The sequence below is a fragment of the Sus scrofa genome, chromosome 14 (genome assembly GCF_054392235.1).
Source record: "Sus scrofa isolate SSC_HxYL_T2T_F1_AM1 chromosome 14, Sscrofa_HxYL_maternal_Yorkshire_Landrace_v2.0, whole genome shotgun sequence".
Classification (NCBI taxonomy): domain Eukaryota; kingdom Metazoa; phylum Chordata; class Mammalia; order Artiodactyla; family Suidae; genus Sus; species Sus scrofa.
The window spans coordinates 93,221,027-93,244,832 of NC_139396.1; the positions used below are offsets into that span (position 1 = coordinate 93,221,027).

General features: G+C 40.5%; 1 protein-coding gene across 1 annotated transcript in view; it reads right to left on the reverse strand.

The window, feature by feature from the left end:
• The window catches only part of DNAJC12 (DnaJ heat shock protein family (Hsp40) member C12), a 35,802-nt gene extending 24,122 nt beyond the window's left edge, over positions 1-11,680 (reverse strand). The window contains exons 1-2 of the mRNA XM_001925242.6: positions 11,432-11,680; positions 4,245-4,323 (exon numbers count right to left, since the gene is read on the reverse strand). Coding sequence (XP_001925277.2) covers positions 4,245-4,323; positions 11,432-11,509 — 157 coding nt within the window. The 5' untranslated portion in view covers positions 11,510-11,680. The remainder of the gene's footprint in view (positions 1-4,244; positions 4,324-11,431) is intronic.
• Positions 11,681-23,806: the final 12,126 nt, after the last annotated feature.

The following is a 23,806-nucleotide window of genomic DNA, read 5'->3' on the forward strand; positions in this document are numbered from 1 at the left end:
ACTTTTCCCCGGTGATAGAGATATTCTTCTACATTGTCACCTTGGCAATGGTTAAACTGGTTATATGTAAACAGAAAGTTATCAAGTTTACACTTTTTATTGTTTTCACATTGCCTTAAACAAGTTATTATGCCTTGGAGTTCCCTGGTGGCCTCAGTTAAGGACTTGGCACTCTCACTGCTAAAGCTCAGGTCACTGCTGTGGCTGCTTGGGTTCAATTCCTAGCCCAGGAACTTCTGCATGCTGAGGGCGTGGCCAAAAAAATGAAGTTATGCCTTTATAATAAAAGGGGGGAAAATCAAATAAGCAACAGTAATAGTTCAGGATCTAACAAAAAATGACTTTGTTGGAGTTCCTGTCATGGCTCAGTGGTTAACTGCGGGGAGCTAAGAAAATGCAAGGACTCAAAACAAGGACCTTGCCTGATGGCAAAAAAAAAAAAAAAAAACCTGAAGGCAGGTTCCTAACCAAGGAAGGGAGCTCACCTGAACGGTACAAGCAGAAGGTGGGCTTCTGGTCAGGATAAAAAGCCTACCTGAACGGTGCATGCTAAGGGCAGGCCTCGGGTTACACAGCTCTCATTTTGATGTTGATGGGGAAGAATTGGGGCTTTCCCGGGAAAACAATTTCCATGTTTGCACTGGAGAACATGGATTGTTTCTCAGGTGACCTAGTCTTTCCTGTTGTTTTATTTGTTATGCAGTTTTCCTCAGTCTTTCCTGGTTATTTACTTATTATTCTTATTTCCCATTCTTATTTTCCTGTGGTGATTTGTGATTTAACAAAATTACAACAATAAGATAATAAGAATTTCATCCTGAAAGACTTTCCCCTATTTAAATCCAACTTAGTTAAAACATAGTGTTTATCTATTAACTAGTTATATAGTAAACTTTAGAGTTAGGATCTTAACGAGGTTCATAAAAGTTAGACATATATTATCCAAAAAACCTAGCTGTGAGTTTTGTCCTTGATTTTATTTTTTTTATTTTTATTTTTTTTGGTCTTTTTGCTATTTCTTGGGCCGCTCCCACAGCATATGGAGGTTCCCAGGCAAGGGGTCGAATTGGAGCTGCAGCCACCAGCCTACGCCAGAGCCACAGCAACGCTGGATCCGAGCCGCATCTGCAACCTACACCACAGCTCACGGCAACGCCGGATCGTTAACCCACTGAGCAAGGGCAGGGACCGAACCCGCAACCTCATGGTTCCTAGTCGGATTGTTAACCACTGCGCCACGACGGGAACTCCTGTCCTTGATTTTAAAAGCTTTTAAGTAATAGCTAGTTTAGTTAAGTTGGTTTATATTTACTTACACTATCTCCCTGCCATAATGCTTTGAAGATAAGCACCTGTCTACAAACAAGGTTTGTGAATGCCAAATTCTTGTGTCATGGCCTCTTCAAAGTACTCACTAAGCTTAGTTAAGATAGAGATCTTAAAACATGATGTATAGCTACTATACCATGTAATAGTTAACCAATGTACTTTTAACACTGGGATGTAATCTGTAGTGAAAAACTGTCTATATAATCAACCACTGTTGCCAATAAAGTTTGAGTAGTCCAGTGCTCTGAAAGAAGGGACAAAGAGGCTGTCTCCAATGCAAAAGCCGACGTCCATCCATCTTCTTCGGGAAAGTGTACACTCCGTGGCCGCCGGAGCTGGCCTCCAGCAGTTAACAAACCCAACTAGCAACCATAAGGACACAGATTCGATTCCTGGCCTCGTTTAGTTGGTTAAGAATCCGTCATTGCCGTGAGCTGTGGTGTAGGTCGCAGACATGGCTTGGATCTGGCACTGCTGTAGCTGTGTCACAGGCCAGTGGCTACAGCTCCGATCAGACCCCTAGCCTGGGAACCTCCATATGCTGTGGGTGAGGCATAAAAATCAGGATAGAAATACACAAGAGACATCGAATGCATTCATAAAGTTTTAAGTTGGGTGGTACCTACATGGGCATTGGTTATAGTATTCCTTTTTTTTTTTTTTAATGACCACACCCACAACATATGGACGTTCCCAGGCCAGGGATCAAACCCTTGCCTCCTCGGAGACCAGAGCCGCTGCAGTCAGATTCTTAACCCACTGCGTCACAATGGGAACTCCTGTTATAGTATTCTTTATACCCTTTTGTACATATTAAATCATTTATTTTTTCCGTCATTAGAAAGAAAGACCACTATCTTCAGTGTGAATCAATTAGTGCTGTAGGGATTCAGGCAGGAAGTGATAGTGGCTTACTTACTGTAGTGGCTGTGAGGATGGGGGGAAGAGGACCTACAGGAGAGAGATGTGGAAGGTAAATCAGTATTTGGTAGTGGACCAGACAGAGATATGAGGCCGAGGAAGGAGACAGGTTTTTGCCTGAACCACTGATTAGATGGTGATACCATATATTGATTTGGAGAAACATGGAAAAATGAGCAAGATTTTAGAGAGGTGGGAGGAGAAGGAATAATGTGTCCAGTTTTTGACAGAGTAACTTTGAAATATCTCCAAAAGGAGATTTCCAAGAAGCAGTCAAAGCTACAATCTGAACATGAGAAAGGAGAACAGAGTGAAAGGATAGATTTGGGAGCCATCAACAAAGAGCTGATGATTGAAGTCCCTGACTTGAACAAAGCTCCAAAGAGAAAGTGTGAAGTAAGCCCAAAAGGGAGTTGAGAAGAGAACCTTAGCACAGAAGGGAAGAAATGATAGAGACAGAAAGAGCAGCCCAGCAGTTCCCATTGTGGCTCAGCAGGTTAGGAACCCAACTAGTATCCATGAGGATGCAGGTTCAATCCCTGGCCTCGCTCAGTGGGTTAAGGCTCCTGTGTTGCCCTGAACTGTGGTGTAGGTTGCAATACAGCTCAGACCCGGTGTTGCTGTGGCTGTGGTGTAGGTCAGCAGCTACAGCTCCAATTCAGCCGCTAGCCTGGGAACTTCCACATGCCACAGGTACAGCCCTTTAAAAAAAAAAATGGCGGGGGGGAAGCATGAAGACATATACTGGTAACCAAGAAAAAGGAGTGTTACAAGAAGGTGAGTGAGCCTGGCCAACAGTGCCAAATTCTGAAGCAAGCTCAGGGAAGATAAAGACTAAAAGGTAACCACTGGATTTGGTGACTATGACAGGAGCCATTTTCTAGAAAGGTGAGGAGGAAGTCAGACTGGAATAAACCAAAAACTGGGTGAAAGGGATGTATAGATATCATCTGTGGACTTCTTTCCCAGGAAGTTTGACTTTAAAGAGAAGGAGAAAGATAAGGAAGGAGCAGGAGGCAGACAGACTAAGGAAGGATTATTGGTTTGTTTGGGGGCTTTTTTTCCCCAAGCTGAGATACAGAAAAGCATTTATGTATAAATTTATGAGAATGGAATTTAAATGTATGATAAAGAAAAAGCAAAAATATGAATATATTATTATACGTTATGCACTCATTCTGGTCCTCAAAATGAGGAAAACACAGCAAGGGTCCACAAAGCAATCACCCAATTACAAACGTATTTAAGTCATATTAACTCCAGAACAGGTGAAATAAAGCTGAAACTGCACAAATTTTAAGCCATGAAGCAGCATATTATACCAGAAAGATAAATGGATGTTAATGTGAATAGAGCTGCAATGAACATGTGGGTGCATGTGTCTTTTTTAAGGAAAGTTTTGTCCGGATATATGCCCAAGAGTGCACAGTAGGGAAAAAAAATGTATCGGGGAAATAATAATTTTTTTAAAAATTTTATTAAAAAAAAATCAGTGGATGTTAAATGATACTATTAGAGAAAAGACCCTACCCAGTTCCCTCCTCTCCTACCATCTAATACTGCAAAAACAATCTTTGACATTGAATGAAAGAGTATGTTTCAGTGTAAATAAGTAGATACAAGAAAATGAAGTTACTATAATGGCTTTTTAGATCTATCTGCTATACATTTTCATTGAAACAGCTATTAATGAAGTTCCCATTATGTCGCAGTGGAAATGAATTCGACTAGTATCCATGAGGATGTGGGTTCAATCCCTGGCCTTGCTCAGTGGGTCAGGGATCCGGCGTTGCCGTGAGCTGTGATGTAGATTGCATACGTGGCTCAGATCCTGAGTTGTTGTGGCTGTGGTGTAGGCTGGCAGCTGCAGCTCTGATTTGATCCCTAGCCTGGGTACTTCCATGTGCCTAGAGTGTGGCCCTAAAAGGCAAAAAAAAAAAAAAAAAAAAAAAAAAGGAAAGAAAAGAAAGAAACAGCTATTATTAAATACTTACCAGCTTTGGAGTTTTCAGGATGCTTGTCAGGGTGACATTCCAGGGCCCTGACCTTAAATTCTGCCAGGATTTGTTCAACCTAAAACAAAAAGCAGTGTTTAAATAAATAAGGAATCCAACCCGAAGGGCATGAAAGAAAAAATCCTTCCCCAAACAGCTTTGATCACCCAACTTTTTACATTGATCCCTATATCTGTATTTTGACTTTTTAAAGTAATGATTTCCTTAATAACAAAATTCAGAAAGTATTCAATAAAAGCTCCTCAAATGACAACCTAACTTGCTACTGTATTTAGCAAGACATACATAGGTGGCCGGAGACACCTGAGAGTCCAGCATATTTAAATGTTAAAAATGGTCAGATAATGTGTTCCCACTGTGGCTCAGCAGTAACAAACTCGACTAGTATCCATGGGGTTGCAGGTTTGATCCTTGGCCTCGCTCAGTGGGTTAAGTATCCCGTATTGCCCTGAGCTGTGATGTAGGTTGAAAAAGCAGCTCAGATCTGGCATTGCTGTGACTGTGGTGTAGGCTGGTAGCTGCAGGTCCAATTCGACTCCTTGCCTGGGAATTTCCATGTACCCACAAGTTTGTCCCTAAAGAGGAAAAAAAAAAAAAAAAAAAAAAAAAAGTCAGATAAGACTTCCTTTGTGGCTCAGCAGGTTAAGAATCTGGCATTGTCACTGCTGTGGCTCAGGTCGCTACTGTGGCACAAATTTGATCCCTGGCCTGGAACTTCCACATGTCTCAGAGGTGGCCAAAAAAAAAAAGAGAGAATTTCACATTGTGAGGAAGTGCTGGGGTAGAGAACTAGATCAATGTAATCAAAAGGTACAAATTTCCAGTTACGAAATAAATAAAGGGAGTTCCCCAAGTGGCTCAGTAGTTAACAAACCTGACTAGAATCCATGAGGATGCGGTTTCCATCCCTGGCCTCGCTCAGTGGGTTAAGGCCCCAGCGTTGCTGTGAGTTGTGTTATAGGTCACAGACATGGCTTGGATCTGCAGTTGCTGTGGCTGTGGTGTAGGCTGGCAGCTACAGCTCCAATTCAACTCCTTGCCTGGGAACCTGCACATGCCACGTGTATGACTCTAAAAAGCAAAAAAAAAAAAAAAAAAAGAAAAAAGAAAAAAAAAATTGAAGGAAGAATGATCTGCCAAAATAAATAAACACTAAAGATATAATGTACAACATGATAAATATAATTAAGACTACTGTATGTGAAGAGTGTTAAAAAGTAAATCCCAAGGGTTCTCATCACAACAGAAAAAATTTCCATATCTTTAATTTTGTATTTATATGGATAAGGGATATTCTATAAACTTACTGTGGTAATCATTTCATGATGTATGTAAGTCAAATCATTATGCTATACACTTCAAACTTATACAGTGCTGTATGTCAATTGTATCTCAATAAAACTAGAAACAAAAAAAAATTTTCACAATTTAGAAAAAGGACAAACCTAATAATTTTGCTACCAATAAATAGCTTGATTAGAGATTTTGATTGGGAAAACTGAGACTTCAAGACATGGCTTTAGAAGTTCCCATCGTGGTGCAACCGAAACGAATCTTATGAGGAACCATAAGGTTGCAGGTTCAATCCCTGGCCTCGCTCAGTGGGTTGAGGATCCGGCATTGCCATGAGCTGTGGTGTAGGTAGCAGACGCGGCTCGGATCTGGCATTGCTGTGGCATAGGCCGGTGGCAACAGCTTGGATTATACCCCTCACCTAGGAACCTCCACATGCCGTGGGTGCAGCCCTAGAAAAGACAGAAAGACAAAAAAAAAAAAAAAAAAAAAAAAAAAAAAAGCCCAGACTGATATCTCTGTTCTTTTCCTTGTTATGCATATACCAGGAAACCCTTGGAATAACAGGAAGAGGTAGATTTCCTGGTAAGAACTGAAATTAATTATGTTTCCTCTTCCTGGGTGCTCACTTTAACTATGTCACCATAACCTGCTCGTAAAAAAAGAAAATTGAGATTGGGACTTGTCTTTAAAATTTTAAATATTTTAAAGAATCTAGGAATAAGTTTGTTTGTTTGTTGGCCGCACCTCCAGCATACAAAGTTCTTGGACCAGGGGTTGAACCTGTGCCATACAGTGACCCCAGCCACTACAGTAATACCACAGGATCCTTAGCCCACTGTACCACAAGAGAACGCCCAGCATTTTTTATTTAACGAGTAATTTATTAATACAAACTTGCTTTGAAAAACTTTCTATCAGTATAGAATTTTTTAAAAAAACTTAACTTCTCTTCCCCCAAAATAACAGGTTATATCTTTCAGGACATATTTTTACACATTCACACACACCTTTTTTTTTTTTTTTTTTTTTTTTTTTATGGCTGTACCCACGGCATATGGAGGTTCCCAGGTTAGGGGTCTAATCAGAGCTACAGCTGCAGACCTACACCACAGTCACAGCAACGCAGATCCAAGCCGCATCTGCAACCTACACCACAGCTTATGGCAACGCCCTATCCTTAGCCCACTGAGCGAGGCCAGGGGTCAAACCCGCCACCTCATGGTTACTTGTTGGATTCGTTTTTGCTATTCCACAACGGGAACTCCCATATATACATATTTATATATTTATATATGTATCTTGGGGGATTTTCACAGTACAAATGGATTAAATTATACCTATTTATCAAAGGTAGAAAATTTGGGGGTTTTATTGTTGTTGTTGTTATTTTATTTCTTAATTCCTATCCCATCTTTAAAAATTAAGAATAGTCCAGGAGTTCCTGTCATAGATCAGCGGTAACAAACCCAACTAGAATCCATGAGGATGCAGGTTCAGTCCCTGGCCTCATTCAGTGGGTTAAGGATCTGGCGTTGCTGTGAGCTGTGGTGTAGGTCACAGATGCAGCTTGAATCCCTCATTGCCCTGGCTGTGGTGTAGGCTGACATTTGCAGCTCCAATTAGACCCCAGCCTAGGAATCTCCATGTGCCATGGGTAAGGCCCTTAAAAAAAATAATAATAATAGTCCATATCTGCCTTTCATTACTTTTTCATAGTTTTACAGTCACAAAGTTTATCACAAATGTCCTATGTCAGGTTGGTCCTGGGTAAACTAACTAATGAAGTGGCTTAGTTTGCCCTAGCTATATTCTACTTATCTAAGCACTGGCTCAGAGTCAGTGCCTGACCTGGGAACTTCCTATGCCTCAGGTATGGCCATATAAAGAAAAAGAAAGAAAATCATCTTGTAATAGAAGACTTTTAATAGTCTAAGAAATTTTACATAATGCACTCTATGAGAAAAGGTAAGCTATAAAGCATTATGTGCAGGATAAAACCTTGATGTTTTACCTCAAAAGAGTATGTAACATATATATGTATGTGAATATATGTAAAATAATGATAATGATAATAACAGCTAAGATTTCTTGAGACCTACTATGTACCAGGCACTGTTCTAAGTACTTTATATATAGCATCTCATTTAATTCCCGCAACAATTCTATGAGGTGGGTTCTATTATTATTCCCATTTTGCAGATTAGGAAACCAAGACAAAGAGAAGTTAGATAATTTTCCCAAGGTTACAGACCTAGTAAATGCAAGAAACAGGATTTCAACAGGCAGTCTGACTTAAAACACATACAAAAATAAAAGTATAGGAGTTCCCATTGTGGCACAGTGGAAAGAATCCGACTAGTAACTATGAGGTTGCAGGTTCAATCCCTGGCCTTGCTCAGTGGGTTAAGGATGAGGCATTGCTATGAGCTGTGGTATAGGTCGAAGATGCGGCTCGGATCCTGTGTTGCTGTTGCTGTGGCTGTGTCACTGGCCAGCAGCTGTAGCTCCAATTCGACCCCTAGCCTGGGAACCTCCATATGCCATGGGTGTAGCCCTAAAAAGCAAAAAAATATAACATAAAATAAAAGTATAAATATTTATATATATGCACATGTACTTATTTACATAATTCATAAATATAGCAGCTATGCACATATGACTGGCATGCATATGCCATACTCCCAAACATTAAGCATTTGGGTTCACATTTTTTTCTCTGTGCTCTCTTTATATTCCTCATTTCCTTACTGAAAACACATTAATTTTAGAAATTAAATTTTGAAACTGGAGTTCCCATCGTGGCACAGCAGAAACAAATTCAACTAGTAACCACAAAGTTGTGGGTTCAATCCCTGGCCTCACTCAGTGGGTTAAGGATCTGGCATTGCCGTGAGCTGTGGTATAGGTCACAGACACAGCTCGGATCCTGCATTGCTTTGGCTGTGGCGTAGACCAGCAGCTGGAGCTCTGATTAGACCCCTAACCTGGGAACCTCCATATGCCTCAGGTGTGGTTCTAAAAAGCAAAAAAAAAAAAAAAAAGAAAGAAAGAAAAAAGAAAGAAATTATAACTGCTAAATTAATTAACTGCTAAATTAATTTTTAGAGCAGCAAATCAAGGAATATTTGAAGTAAAGAAAATCCATGCAATACCAAACAAGTAAAGGAAATGTCACAATAACACTCAAAAATGTCATGAAAATATTTTAAAGTTAGAAGGATACCTATAAAGGGAGGGGAAATATATATACATAAAAGAATTGGTTACAGGAGTTCCTGTCCTGGAACAGCAGAAATGAATCTGACTAGGAACCAAGAGGTTGCAGGTTCGATCCCTGGCCTTGCTCAGTGGGTTAAGGATCCTGTGTTGCTGTGAGCTGTGGTGTAGTTCACAGACATGGCTCAGATCTGGTGTTGCTGTGGCTCTGGCATAGGCTGGCAGCTACAGCTCTGATTAGACCCCTAGCCTGGGAACCTCCATATGCTGTGAGTGAAGCCCTAAAAAGAGAAAAAGACACACACACAAAAAAATTTGATTACAACTATAAATGTAATAAAATTCATTGAGAAAAAAATGACAAAATTGTGACAGGTCATTTCATTTTAAATAAATGATTGTTATCTACACGTTATGCCTTTGACAGAATTAATAAATACATCCAGGAGTTCCCATCGTGGTGCAGCAGAAACAAATCCGACTAGGAGCCATGAGGTTGCAGGTTCAATCCCTGGCCTCGATCAGTGGGTTAAGGATCCAGCATTGACGTGAGCTGTGGTGTGGTTTGCAGACTCGGCTCAGATCTAGCATTGCTGTGGTTCTAGAGTAGGCCGGCAGCAACAGCTCCGATTAGACCCTAACCTGGGAACCTCCATATGCCGCATGTGCAGCCCTATAAGGACAAAAGATAAAAAATAAATACATAGATACATACATACATACATCCAGAAGAAGGAATATCAAGACAATGGGTTTTTTTCTTTTCTTTTTTTTGACTGCCCTACAGCATGTGAAGTTTCCAGGATGAGGATCAGATCCAAGCCACAGCTGGGGCTATAACACAAGATCCCTTAACTGACTGTGCTAGGCTGGGAATCAAACCTGCGTTCTGGAGCTGCAGAGACACCACCCATTCCATTGCACCACAGCAGGAACTCCAAGACAATGCCTCTATTCTCCTTTTAATATACGCAAAGAAGTATATGCAAAGAAGTACAGTATATGCAAAGAAGTATGACTGTAACTGATAACCACAAAATGAAACTGTTATAAACATTATAAACAATGGGATCTTTTTTTTAGTCTATTCAAAACTAATCTTTCTTTGTAGACTGAAAAGTCATACCTACAAAAGAGATTAAAGGGGTTGAGATTTATTATGGGGATATAATAATAACCTTGACTTTATAACCTAGCATGAAAATATTTTTTAGAAGTCCAAATTCTTAAAATTTTCAAATTAAATTATACTCCTTTGATTTAAGTAGTTCCTTCAAAAATTATTTGGCAAAAGTATAATCCAAAGTATGAATAACACAAACGGTAATAAGCTTTCTCAATTGCTATAAGCAAATCACCACTAAAGTAAACGAGTAACATATTATCCCAAAGGAAAAATAGGCAACTAAAAGAGTATTATAACCTGTTTTGTGTGTATGTGTTTAACTGCAAGGTACCTAAAATAACTTCCTCAGCATGATAAAGCTAGAGATTTTAATCCTTTGTGTCCAATATAGCATTCTGTTCTCCAAAAAAAACTAAGTACCTTTTATTACTAAACTCCAGCCTTAAGAAACAAAGATAAATTTTTTTAATTTGCTTTAAAATATTTTAATATTAATAGCTATATTTTAGTAATAAAATAAACATTTTAATACTTGTTATATAAAATATAAACTAATATATTTAATAATATAATTTAAATATATTTCATATTCATCTCAACAGTATTTAAAATAATAAAAACCTGTAAAGAAAGAAAATGTTTAACAGTAAGAGAATAAGCAATAGTGGGACAACAGTAAAATGAAATATTATGCAATCATTAAAATATGTATGTAGCATCCTTGGTGTTATAAATCCTTGTTATAATGTTAATGTGTACAAAGCAGGACTCAACAAGTATACTATCCTCTCAAACATGTCTTCAAAAAAATAAATATAAGAAAAAGACTGGAGATTAATATACCAATCATTGAAAGTGTTACCCTTGTGAGGTAGAATTATAAATTTATAAATGAGCTTTCTATAATTTAAAAAATTTTTATAATCTTTATAATTACCTATGGGGACCTTGAAAAACTTTGTCTCGTTACAGATCAGGTGAATAACTACAGAGTTTTCACACATTTTGTTTCAGACGCCACACTTTAAAGAAGTAATTTCTCTCACAGAATTTGAGACAATAACACAAAAGGATGTTTCTTGGTTTATATAATTTAATGGCTCACATAAAACTACATATTCTGATAAAATACTTTAAAATGACTAATTACTACAAAATTACATTTCATCTCAATTAGAGTGTAAATTTCCGTAGAAAAGATATAGGTTATGTATACTATGAAACACTGCCAACAGCAATTACAATAAAATTTCAAATATGTATTTTTAGTATATTTGAAATAGAGTCCATGGCCATGTGCCAAAAGATACATATTCAACCAGAAGCATCCATAAAAAATTGAAAGAGGACACTATTCAAGTACAGACCCAATTCACATTTAAATACTTAACTTTCTCTGAGCCAAAAGTGCTTTACAATAATACAACATTAGGTTTTCAAGCATTGAGACTAAAAGTTCAAAATTAAAACCTTAAATAAAAACTTGAAATACTGTGGTGGAAAAGAACAGCATTATCCACAGCCTTACCGAAGACAGTTCATCACAACCCAGCAACGTGTAGTAATCTTCAGTATCTTCCGATTTGTAATTCAGTATTGCATCCATCGAGATTACTAAATCAGCTTCTCTTCCCTCTGAATACAAGAGGCACAATGAACTGTGAATTAACAGGAAAAGCCTTTTGAGGTCTGGTTTATACCAGCACGTTCCAAACGGCAATAACCAGATTTAAGGTTTGCCACAGTCAATACACCAGATGTCAGCCTAGACCTTTGTAAACGCTAACTTTCATTGGCTGTTTACTCAAGGGACAAGCAGGGCCCACGTGCAAAGCTGTTACAGTGCTGCCTGGGATTTGTAGTTTGAATTTATGTAAGTGACAGAGCTGAGCCATTCCTTTTATGAGTTAAAAAGACTGTCCATTTTTTGAGGTCAGATGTTAAGGTCAGAATCTTGTCCTGTTCCCTTTACCCCGCCCCCACCCCCTCGACGCTGCCACAAGTTTCTCTGCTGACCGCGGGTCTTCAGGACCAGGCAGCCCCACCACGCCTGGCCTAGGCTGAGAGCTGGAAGTCTGGTGCTGAGCAGCAGGTCTTTAGCCCCAGGCCGTGGCTACAGCTGGGCGGGGATCTCCTTGCTCCGTAAAAAGGAGCTGATGCCTCCAGTCACGCGCTGTGGTTGGTTAAGGTGGATGTAGTGATTACCTGGGACTGCCACACACTGGAAGGGCTGGGGAAGGGAGGGACGCCCCAGGCGGTAACCCGGAGGCAGGCCCTTGGGCCCCAAGGGAGCCCTGGCAGTGACAGACCCACAACTACCCCAGCCCTAGTGGGTGAGGCCACCTCCCCCTCACCCAAGTGAGTCAGGGCCTGGCTCTGGAAGGGGAGAGCCCAAACCCTGTGGTTCTGGGGCATTCTGAGCTGAGGATGGAGAGCTAGGCTGGGGCTGCTACTGGTCTGATTATCATCTAAGGTCCACCTGAAAAAAGAATGAGCAGCCTCTCAAACCTGCCCTTGTCCAGGAGAAAGACCAATAAAATAAGACAAGAAGGTTAAAAAAAAAAAAAAAAAACAGACTGTCCATTTTTACAAGCTGCCCAAATTGGTCATCTTTTCATCTTGTATATATTTTTATCTTTTTCCCTTTTTTTTTCTTCCTTTTTTTCTTTTTTTTAAATGGCCACACCCCGGGCATGTGGAAGTTCCTGGGCCAGGGATTGAATACAAGCCAGCTGTGACCTCTGCCACAGCTGTGGCTCACAGGATCTTTTAACCCACTGTGCCAAACTGGGGATCTGGGAATCGAACCCATACTTCCACAGCTACCGGAGCCCCCTGCAGTCAGATTCTTCACCCACTGCCATGGCAGGAACTCCCCTTTTTCCTTTTTTTTTAAGGGATAGGAAAAAAGTGTGAAGGATTATTATTACAATAAAATCTTAGGATTTGTTAAATATGTGAGTAGTGAACACTTTTCTGAGTGTTTAGAGGATTTCATAACTTTTTTTTTTTTTTTTTGCCTTCTTAGGGCCACGCCCCCAGCTTATGGAGGTTCCCAGGCTAGGGTCGAATGAGAGCTGTAGTTGCTGGCCTACACCAGAGCCTCAGCTACACCAGATCCAAGCCGTGTCTGCAAGCTACACCACAGCTCATGGCAACGCTGGATCCTTAACCCAACAGAGCAAGGCCAGCGATCATGGATACTAGTCAGATTTGTTTCCGCTGAGCATGACAGGAAGTCCATAACTTTTTAAATAGTTTATGAGTAGAAGGAAGTAAACTAAGAGCAAATTTGTATTTATTTGATAATCTATTCATTCGACGAATATTTACTGAAGACCTATTTTGTGCCCAGCACGACTGTAGAAACAGGTGTGGTAAGCAAGTCTCTGTTCTTAGGGAGCTTATGTTGATGGCGAGAGGCAGACAAAAACATGCAAACAAACAGAATTATTTAAAATAGTGATTTGCACTTTGAAGGAAATAAAATATGCCAGTGAGAAGGAGAATCATGCGATAACCTGGGTCAGATCACTGTGCCCTTTCTCCTGGGCCAGCTATTTCCACACCCAGGAGTGTGTCTGGCCTAGGATGGGTCCAGGGGTCTGTTTCAGTTCATTGTGGCTCTAAGAAATGCAAGATTTAGAGAAGAAAGTGAGCGGTCAAGGATACACGCCCTTAACCCTTTAAATGCCTCCATAAATTATCACCTTAAAAAAAACTTTTTCAGAGTTCCTGCTGTGGCACAGCGGAAATGAATCCAACTAGGAACCATGAGGTTACGGATTCAATCCCTGGCCTCGCTCAATGGGTTAAGGATCCAGCGTTTCTGTGAGCTGTGCTGTAGGTCACAAACATGGCTCAGATCTGGTCTTGCTGTGGCTGTGGTGTAGGCTGGCAGCTACAGCTCTGATTCGATCCCTAGCCTGGGAACCTCCATAAGCCGTGGGTGCAGCCCTAAAAAGACAAAAAAAGAAAAAAAAAGGTGGCCATGAAAGGTAAATGTCCCTCCACCCTTGGTCTTCCAGCCACCGGTTTCCTTCCCTGGAGGCAACTAAGGTAACCACAGTCTTTTGCAGAGTTATTATATGCATTTACAAAGATATTTACAAAGATATATATAAATATATCTCAGTCCCTTAGTGTCAGACACTTCCAATCTTCAGCTCTTACAAACAATACTGCACTGAATACTTTTTTTTTTTTTTTTTTTTTGGCCTTTTTAGCACCCACAGCCTATGGCATTTCCTAGGATAATGGTCAATTGGAGCTGTAGCTGTCAGCCTACGCCACAGCCACTTCAACCCCAGATCCAAGCCAAGTCTGCGACCTACACCACAGCTCACAGCAACACTGGATCTTTAACCCACCGAGCAAGGCAAGGGATTGAACCCTCGTCCCATGGATACTAGTCTGATTGGTTATTGCTGAGCCACAATGGAAACTCCTGCACTGAATACTCTTGTTCTTAGGGTCTTTCCCTCATGCGGGCTGGGCACATTTTTTATATCTGTTCTTTCCTCTGCGCCCCCACCCTACTCGCCATGCCTGCAGCATGTGGAAGTTCCCAGGCAGGGATCACACGCCATAGTAGTGACTTGAGCCACTGCAGTAACAGCGCTGGATCCTTAATCTGCTTTGCCACAAGAGACCTCCACATGGACCCAATTTTTTAGAAAAGTTAACAGAGAGTTCCAGTCTTGGCTCAGTGGTAAGGAACCTGACTGGTACTCATGAAGATGCAGGTTCGATCCCTGGCCTCAGTGGGTTAAGGATCCGGTGTTGCCGTGAGCTGTGGTGTAGATCACTGATGAGGCTTGGCTCTGGCGTTGCTGTGACTGTGGCGTAAGCCAGCAGCTGCTGCTCCAATTCAACCCCTAGCCTGGGAACCTCCATATGCCACAGGTGTGGCCCTAAAAAATAAATACATCAATAAAAAAAGAAAGTTAACATATGTAAGTCAATAGGGATTTACTGAGAGCTTATTGGATATGGATGTGTATATATATATGTATGTATGTATATAACTGGTACAGTACTTGTAGTTTTTGCTGTTTTTTTTTAAGAACTCTATGATGATTTCTTTTGCTTCCACTATATCTTCAACTGAGTTTTACCAAAATATTATTCCATGTAAGCATAATGTATGTGACAGAATAAAATCAACCAAAGGTTTTCATTCCTTTCCTCACTAACCTAAAACTAGACAATTCCAGAATTAGACTACACCTGCATCATATTGTGTTCTTTATAGTATTATTCACCACACCATGGCCTACATTTCTAACACCTTGGCTCTGAATGGCTCCTCCCTCCTTAGTGTCCTCAACTCACAGCAGCCCTTGGGATAAAGGTAAGAATTAAAAGAAAGAGGAGTTTCTATTGTGGCACAGCTGAAACGAATCCGACTAGGAACCATGAGGTTGCAGGTTCCATCTCTGGCATCATTCAGTGGGTTAAGGATCTGGTGTTGCCGTGAGCTGTGGTGTAGGTCGCAAGTGCGGCTCAGATGTGGCGTTGCTGTGGCTCTGGTGTAGGCCGGCAGCAATAGCTCTGATTAGACCCCTAGCCTGAGAACCTCCACATGCCATGGGCACGGCCCTAAAACAACAAAAGACAAAAATTTTATTAAATTTTTTTAATTTAAAAGAATTAAAGGAAAAAGCTCATAATTCAATAACCACCTATATAAACTTGAAGGTATCCTTTATATTGTGATGTCACAGATTCATACAGCATTACTTCATTTGATATCTCCACATTTATTTTCACTATCAGAATTCAATAATAAAGCTCCTTCCCCTCCTTTTTTAAACTTTTGAGGTTTTGTTATTTTTTAATAATAATATTGATTGGCTTAGTTATGAGATCGCATCCCTAAAATAAAAATGTTCATTGTACCAACTTTGCATGGTAACAGGTGGTAACTGAAATTAATGTATAAAAAGATTGAGTCACCATGTGCTACATATAAAACTGATATATCAGTATATGTCACATGCAAATATATATATATGTACTATGAATATTATGACTATATAATATACACAATATGAAATAATATGAAAAATGTTTGCAGTGTGATTTGGAATCAGAGAAAAAGAAACTCTTTTTATTTATTTTTTTCTTTTCTAGGGCCACACCCGCGGCATATGGAGGTTCCCAGGCTAGGGGTCCAATCGGAGCTGTAGCTGCCAGCCTACGCCAGAGCCACAGCAAGGCGGGATTTGAGGCGCGTCTGCGACCTACACCACAGCTCAGGGCAACGCCGGATCCCTAACTCACTGAGCAAGGCCAGGGATCAAACCTCATGGTTCCTAGTGAGATTCCTTAACCACTGAGCCACGACGGGAACTCCGAGAAAAAGAAACTCGTAAAAGGAAGTGCCTGGCATTCCCACCATGGTGCAACAGGACCATGTTGCTGCAGCTCTGGCATAAGTCACAACTGCAGCTCAGATCTGATCCCTGGCCCAGGACCTCCATAAGCCTCGGAGTGGCCAAAAATGGAAAAACAAAATAAAACAAAAAAAACTAACACAGGAGTTCCTGTTATGGCTCAGGGGAAACGAATCTGATGAGTATCCATGAGGACACAGGTTTGATCCCTGGCCTCTCTCAGTGGGTTAAGGATCCTGCGTTGCCTTGAGCTCTGGTGTAGGTCAAAGATGAAGCTAGGATCTGGCATTGCTGTGGCTGTGGTGTAGGCCAGCGGCTACAGCTACAGCTCTGATTTGACCCCTAGCCTGGAACCTCCACATGCTACAAGTGTGGCCCTAAAATGACAAAGACAAAAAAAAAAAAAAAAAAAAAAAGAACCAGACATAGTGTCTGTGAGGATGTGGGTTCAATCCCTGGCCTTGATAAGTGACTTAAGTATCTGGAGTTGCCCCGAGCTGGGGTGTAGGTCAAAAAGGCAGCTCAGATCCGGTGTTGTCATGGCTATGGCTGTGGCAAAGGCCCGCAGCTACAGCTCCAATCAGACCTTTAGTCTGGGAATTTCCACATGCTGCAGGTACAGCCATTTATAAATAAATAAATAAATAAAACTAACGCAAGTGTCACGTTCCCATCTTCAAATTAATTTTTATTTACATCAATGATGTACATCCTCATGAGTTTGGGGGGGGGGGTTGTTTTTGCTTTCTAGGGCCACACCTGTAGAAAATGGAGGTTCCTGGGCGAGGAGTTGAGTAGAAGCTGCAGCTGCCAGCCACAGCCACAGCAACATGGAATCTGATCCAAGTCTGCAAACTACACTGCAGCTCTTGGCAACAATGGGTCCTTAACCCACTGAGCAAGGCCAGGGATTGAACCCATACTCATGGATCCTAGTCAGGTTTGTTTCCCCTGAGCCACAATGGGAACTCCTGGGTTTTTTTTAAGGATGTAATATTCCAAGGTTTGTAACAAAAAAAGTGGAAGACTTGCCTCATATCTCCCTCTGTCTAGAGGCAAATAAAATAAAATAATATAGTTTAACTAATAAAATAGTTTAGCTATTTCTTCTTGTATTTTTCTAAATGATGTTTATATTTCAGAACTTCTTTTAAGTGTAACATATTGCACCACTGTATCCACACTAAAGCCTTGATCAAACAGTAGCAAAATGTCAAGAATACATCATGCCTGAATAAAAGCCAAGTCTAAATTTCACCAATGAGACTATCCCCCCTCCAAAAAAAAAAGAGTTTGGGGCCTTTTTTGTATAATTACACATGAATACAGTGTATACTTTATATATGAAATAGTCAAGTGTCTACATGTAATACTTAACTTTCATTATTTAGCTATACATAAAGTGATCAACTATGTATGACTGGGTCACTTTGCTGTACAGCAGAAATTATCACAATCTTGTAAATTAGCTATACTTCAATAAAACTTAAAAGAAATGAAAAAATTGATCTAATGACCTTCTATAATATTCAACTTTTTAAATTTACTTACACCTATGTATTTAAAGTAATATATTATGAAAAAACATGTTATCTTAGGAATGGTGCTATTCTTCCATCATATGAGAAACTTTGTAAAGTTATAAGTACGAGGCATCTACATTTTTTTCTAAAGGATTATTTTGGGGAAAACTTTGCTTTATATTAAATATACATAATACATCCTCAACTTGGGAATTATATTTCAATCATTTTTAGTTTTTAAAATCATTTTTCATAATTTTTTCTTCTTTTTAAAATGTTTTATCCTTTTTTTTTTTCACCGTGCCTGTGGCATGCAAAAGTTCCAGGGCCAGGGGTTGAACCTGAGCCACAGTAGGGACAACACTAGATCCTTAACCCACTGAGCCACCAGAGAATTTCATTTTTTTCTCTTCTCTTTTTTAAGCTGTAGATTGATTAGAAAAGTCTTTGTTACTGATGTTAATAAATATTAGCAACTTTGGGGGTATTTGTCAGAAAAAGCAATACAAGGTAAACACATGTTTTAAGAAAAGTTGAAGTGCCACTCATTTATTTCTATACTTTTCCCCAAAACCTAGAAACTTGCCAGAGCATGTTATGGTAGAGTTTATTTTTAACATTCATTGGATTTGGGGTCTTTTTAATCATTTATTTTCTCATTTTCCTGAAGTCTGATTTTTTTGGGGGGCGGGGCTGTGCCTGGGGCATATGGAAGTTCCCAGGCCAGCAATCGACCCATGCTACTGCAGTGACAGTGCCATATCCTTAACCCACTGCACCACAAGAAAACTCCCATTGAGTTTTTCTCTCCAGTGATAAAGGTAATAAAAATCACATTGGGATCACTGGCTAGTATTTTGAAGAAATGATAAATGATAAAGCTAGAGCCATTCCTCAGTATAACAAAATAAATTATAAACATTGAAATAACCAAGAAGCCATAGGGAAAAAATAATAAACATGACTATATAAAAAAATTCCACGTGTGTGGCAAAAAAAAATATATATATATATATATATATACATACACACACACACACACACAAAAGGGAAATCAAAAGGCAAATAATGTACAAGGAAAAAAATTTCACAATTCCCATAACAGACAAAAGGCTAACCCCTAGTTCACAAAAAGTACGGACAGGGCATTTCCCCTGGTGGCGCAGAGGAAATGAATCTGACTAGCATCCATGAGTACACAGGTTCATTCCTGGCCTTGCTCAATGGGTTAAGGATTGGGTGTTGCTGTGAGCTGTGGTGTAGGTCGAAGACATGGCTAGGATCAGGCATAGCTGTGGTGTAGGCCAGCGGCTACAGCTCCAATTAGACCCCTGGCCTGGGAAACCTCCATATGCCGCTGGTGCAGCCCTAAAAAGAGACCAAAAAAAAAGCAGACAAATCAGTGAGAAAAATACTAACAACCCAATTAATTAATTTTTTAAAAGTACTCAAAATTAATTAATCTTTTAACTACCCAATTGTTGGGTCAAGAATATGACTACTTTCAGAAATATATATATATATATCCATGGAGTTCCCATAGTGGCTCAGTGGTTAACGAATCTGACTAGGAACTATGAGGTTGAGGGTTTGATCCCTGGCCTCGCTTAGTGAGTTAAGGATCTGGCAGTTGCCCTGAGCTGGGGTGTAGGTTGCAGACGTGGCTCCGATCCCACGTGGCTGTGGCACAGGCGGCAGCTACAGCTCTGATTAGACCCCTAGCTTGGGAACCTCCATATGCCACAAGTGAGGCCCTAGAAAAGACAATAAATAAATAATTTTTTTAAAAAGAAATATAAATATATATATATATATATATATATACACACATATATTTCTTGCGTGTGTGACATACACCGCCACTCCCCGCAACATCGGATTCTTTAACCCACTAAGTGAGGCCAGGGATTCAACCCTCATCCTCTTGGATGCTAGTTGGGTTTGTCTCTGCTGAGCCACAGGGAGAATTCCCGGTATGCATTTAAAAGAGCAAGTATAATTTGTTTAACACATGCTGGTTGAGAAAAACTGTAAAAAATACATAGTACAAAATATACCATAGAAATTGGAGTTCCCGTCAGGGCACAGTGGAAATGAATCCGACTAGGAACCATGAGGTTGCCGGTTAGATCCCTGGCCTCATTCAGTGGGTTAAGGATCCTGCATTGGCGCTGTGAGCTGTGGTGTAGGTCGCAGACTAGACTTGGATCCCACATTGCTGTGGCTCTGGCATAGGCCAGCAGCAACAGCTCCGATTAGACTCCTAGCCTGGGGACCTCCATATGATGCGGGTGCAGCCCTCAAAAGACAAAAGACAAAATATATATATATAATATATATATTATAATGTATATATTATATATTTTTATATATATACACACCATAGAAATCACATTGAACTTTTCAATGTAGTTAAAGTTCTTTGCACCTCAAAACACAGCGAGTCAGAGGTGCAACTCAGGACCAATGGGACCAGAAAGACCAGAGGCCATGCCCAGGACTACAACTCCCACAAGGCACCGGCGGAAAAAGCTTGAAAGGAGCCACAGGGTACAGCCCACCTACTTCTGGCCTCCGGAAACATGCCTCCGGAAGTGCTTTTTTTTTTTTTTTTTTTAATGTCAAATGTCCTAGGCTTTAAAGCGGGATGAAAAAAAAAAAAAAAAAAAAAAATACAACTTACCTCAAAAGTAAAGGAGAAATCTGGAAGGTAAGAGTTTACAAGCCCCAGAAGCTCGGAGCGAGCACAGAAATTAGGCAGCCCATAAGTGGGCTCCGCGCGGCTCTTCTGCTTCTCTTTTTTCTTTCCAGTCTGGCACTAAGTTCTGTCATGCAAAACAAAATTGGCACCTTTTCCTTGCCTGCAACACAGGCGCCAGCTCCCCGCACAGACTGGGATCTTGGACAGCAGCGCTTGGACAGCGCTCCGATAAAAAGGCCCTGATTCCGATTTAGGTCCTACCTCTCAACGTGCGCCACAGCGGGAACTCCTTTCTTTCTTTCTTTCTCTCTTTTTTTTTGAAAACAGCATTCTGAGACAAGAACAAGATTTTTTAAGTCTGTTAGGTCGGACATAAAGTAGACTATGTAAATGATTTGTTAAAGGCTATTAAAACATTGCTTTGAAGTTTTAATCAAGTGCAATGGCATGCTAATAATCCCCTTGTTAATGTGTGGGGATATGGATGGGTGATAGGGGTATGAGTACTCTATGCTCAATTTGGCTGTGAACTTAAAACTCTAAAAAAGTGTATTAGTTTTTGGAGTTCCCCTCATGTCTCAGCGGAAACCAATTCGACTAAGAACCATAAGGTTGCTGGCTTGATCCATGACCTCCCTCAGTGGGTTAAGGATTTGGTGTTGCTGTTAGCTGTGGTGTAGGTTGCAGATGTAGCTTGGATCCTGCATTGTTGTGGCTGTGGTGTAGGCCATCAGCCGTGGCACTGATTTAACCCATAGCCTGGGATATTTCCATATGCCACGTGTACGGCCCTAATAAAAAAGCAAAAAAAAAAAAAAAATTCATTTTTAATGATCATAGAAAAGTAGTTAATATGCCACTTGTTAGTAAGGAAGAGGTCACAGATAATAGTTTGGGCTGTTACTATAACAGATTTCTTTTAAACTGAACTAAATTCCTCAAACAATCACTTGATTATATTTGGGAAACAAACACTTAAATACCTCCCTGACATTTCAGCTTTTTTCCTCTCTTCTCAAAGAGAATTGCAGTGGAGTAAGTATAGTGGTAACATAGTAGTCAGATCAGATATGATGGTAGTTTTAGGAAAATAGTGACTTAAGGGCATGACATGGGCCCAATAATTCATAAATTCTGGCAGTAAAATCAGATTCTCTGATCCTATTGAGTCCTGATTCCCAGAACCTCCTAGTTCTGGGATCTAGACCAGAGATCTTCTAGTCTGGCTCTACACTAAAATTGCTTGGTGGAGTTCCCGTTGTGGCACAGCAGAAACGAATCCAACTAGTAACCAGGAGGTTGCGGGTTTGATCCCTGGCCCCACTCAGTGGGTTAAGGATCTAGTGTTTCCATGAGCTGTGGTGTAGGTCGCATACATGGCTCAGATCCCACATTGCTGTGGCTGTGGCATAGGCTGGCAGCTACAGCTCTGATTTGACCCCTAGCCTGGAAACCTCCATATGCCACAGATGCGCCCTAAAAAGCATCAACAACAACAACAACAAAAATCATTTGGTGAAGAGTTCTCTTGTGGCTCAGCAGATTGAGGATCTGGTGTTGTCACTGCTGTGGCTTGGGTTCAGTTCCTGGCCCAGGAGCTTCTGTGTGCTGCTGGTGTGGTTAAAAAAAAAAAAAAAATCACTTGGTGATTATATGTATGTACATAAACACACACAGCAGTACCAGGACCCTCCTGTAGATTAATTAAAATGGAGTCTCTGAGGGGGAAGGGTGGGTTTGTTTTTTTTTTTTTTTTTTTTAAGCTTCTCCCAGTGATTACAGTGTGCATCAAGGTATGACATAGACCAAGGATATTAATCTGATACTCAGGAAATATGAATAGAATAAAATCAAGAAACTTTTAATGAATGCTTTCCCTATCCTAGACCCCATTCATCCTCTTTAGTAAATTCAGATAATCCATTTGATTCAAGTGGTAAATTCGCAGATACATATAATCTTTTTTTTCTTTCTTTGTCTTTTTAGGGCCGCACCCTCGGCATATGGGGGTTCCCAGGCTACGGGCCCGATCGGAGCTGTAGCCACTGGCCTACACCACAGCCACAGCAACGCCAGATCCCAGCCACATCTGTGACCTACACCACAGCTCATGCCAATGTCAGATCCTTAACCCATTGAGCAAGGGCAGGGATCGAACCTGCATCCTCATGGATACTAGTCAGATTGTTTTCACTGATCCACAATGGGAACTCTGATACATATGATTCTGTAAAACATTTACCTTGCCAGATAAACGTTTGCCAAAAGGAATCGAAGTCTAAATCTAGAATAATACTCATGAGCAACTTCGTGGCTGTGCAAAAATCTTTGAGTGCTCGGTTTATGCCTAGTGCTGTGAGAGATAGAAATGTTTTAGCTGTTCCTCACAAGGAGCTTGCACTGCAGTTAAAGAGACAAGATTGAACTTGTGACCCACCAATCAAATCAGTCCTACCAAGCCATGTTCCTAAAAGGTTGTGAACTCATTGCCAGCATTTTAAAATTGGGAGATGTTGCATAAAATTCTAGGCTTCTACCTCCTCTTGAGAAATTGGAATATCTGATGACTTGGGATTCACTTACCATTCCCAATAGCGACATCTGTCTGGAGCTGAGCTGAGAATATGCCCCTTTAGATGGGGCCTGTGCTATTGCATTTGTCAGGCTCTTAACTCACAGTTGCTCTCTAATATGGAAGCCAAGTGTCAGTTGCCAGGCATTATCATTTATATTTTTATGATAAATTTAAAAGGAAAATGAATTTTTTTTTTTTGTCTTTTTGCTATTTCTTGGGCCGCTCCTGTGGCATATGGAGGTTCCCAGGCCAGGGGTCGAATTGGAGCTGTAGCCACCAGTCTATGCCAGAGCCACAGCAACGCTGGATACGAGCCGCGTCTGCAGCCTACACCACAGCTCACGGCAACGCCGGATCATTAACCCACTGAGCAAGGGCAGGGATCGAACCCACAACCTCATGGTTCCTAGTTGGATTCGTTAACCACTGCGCCACGACGGGAACTCCGTAAGTGAAATGTTTTTGATCCCTATTTTTATCAAATGTGTAACAGCAAAAAAATGGAGCAAGAAGACCCTATGTTTCAAGAAGAACAAGAGAGGACATATTCCTTTGAGAAAATAAAAGCTATTATATCAAGTTCTCCATACTCACATTCTGGTCCTGTACCATCTGAGTGTATGACCCATGATCTACACTGATTATATATTCAATATCTATCCAAATAAATAACTATATTCACGTATCAATTAGTGGTTAAATGCAT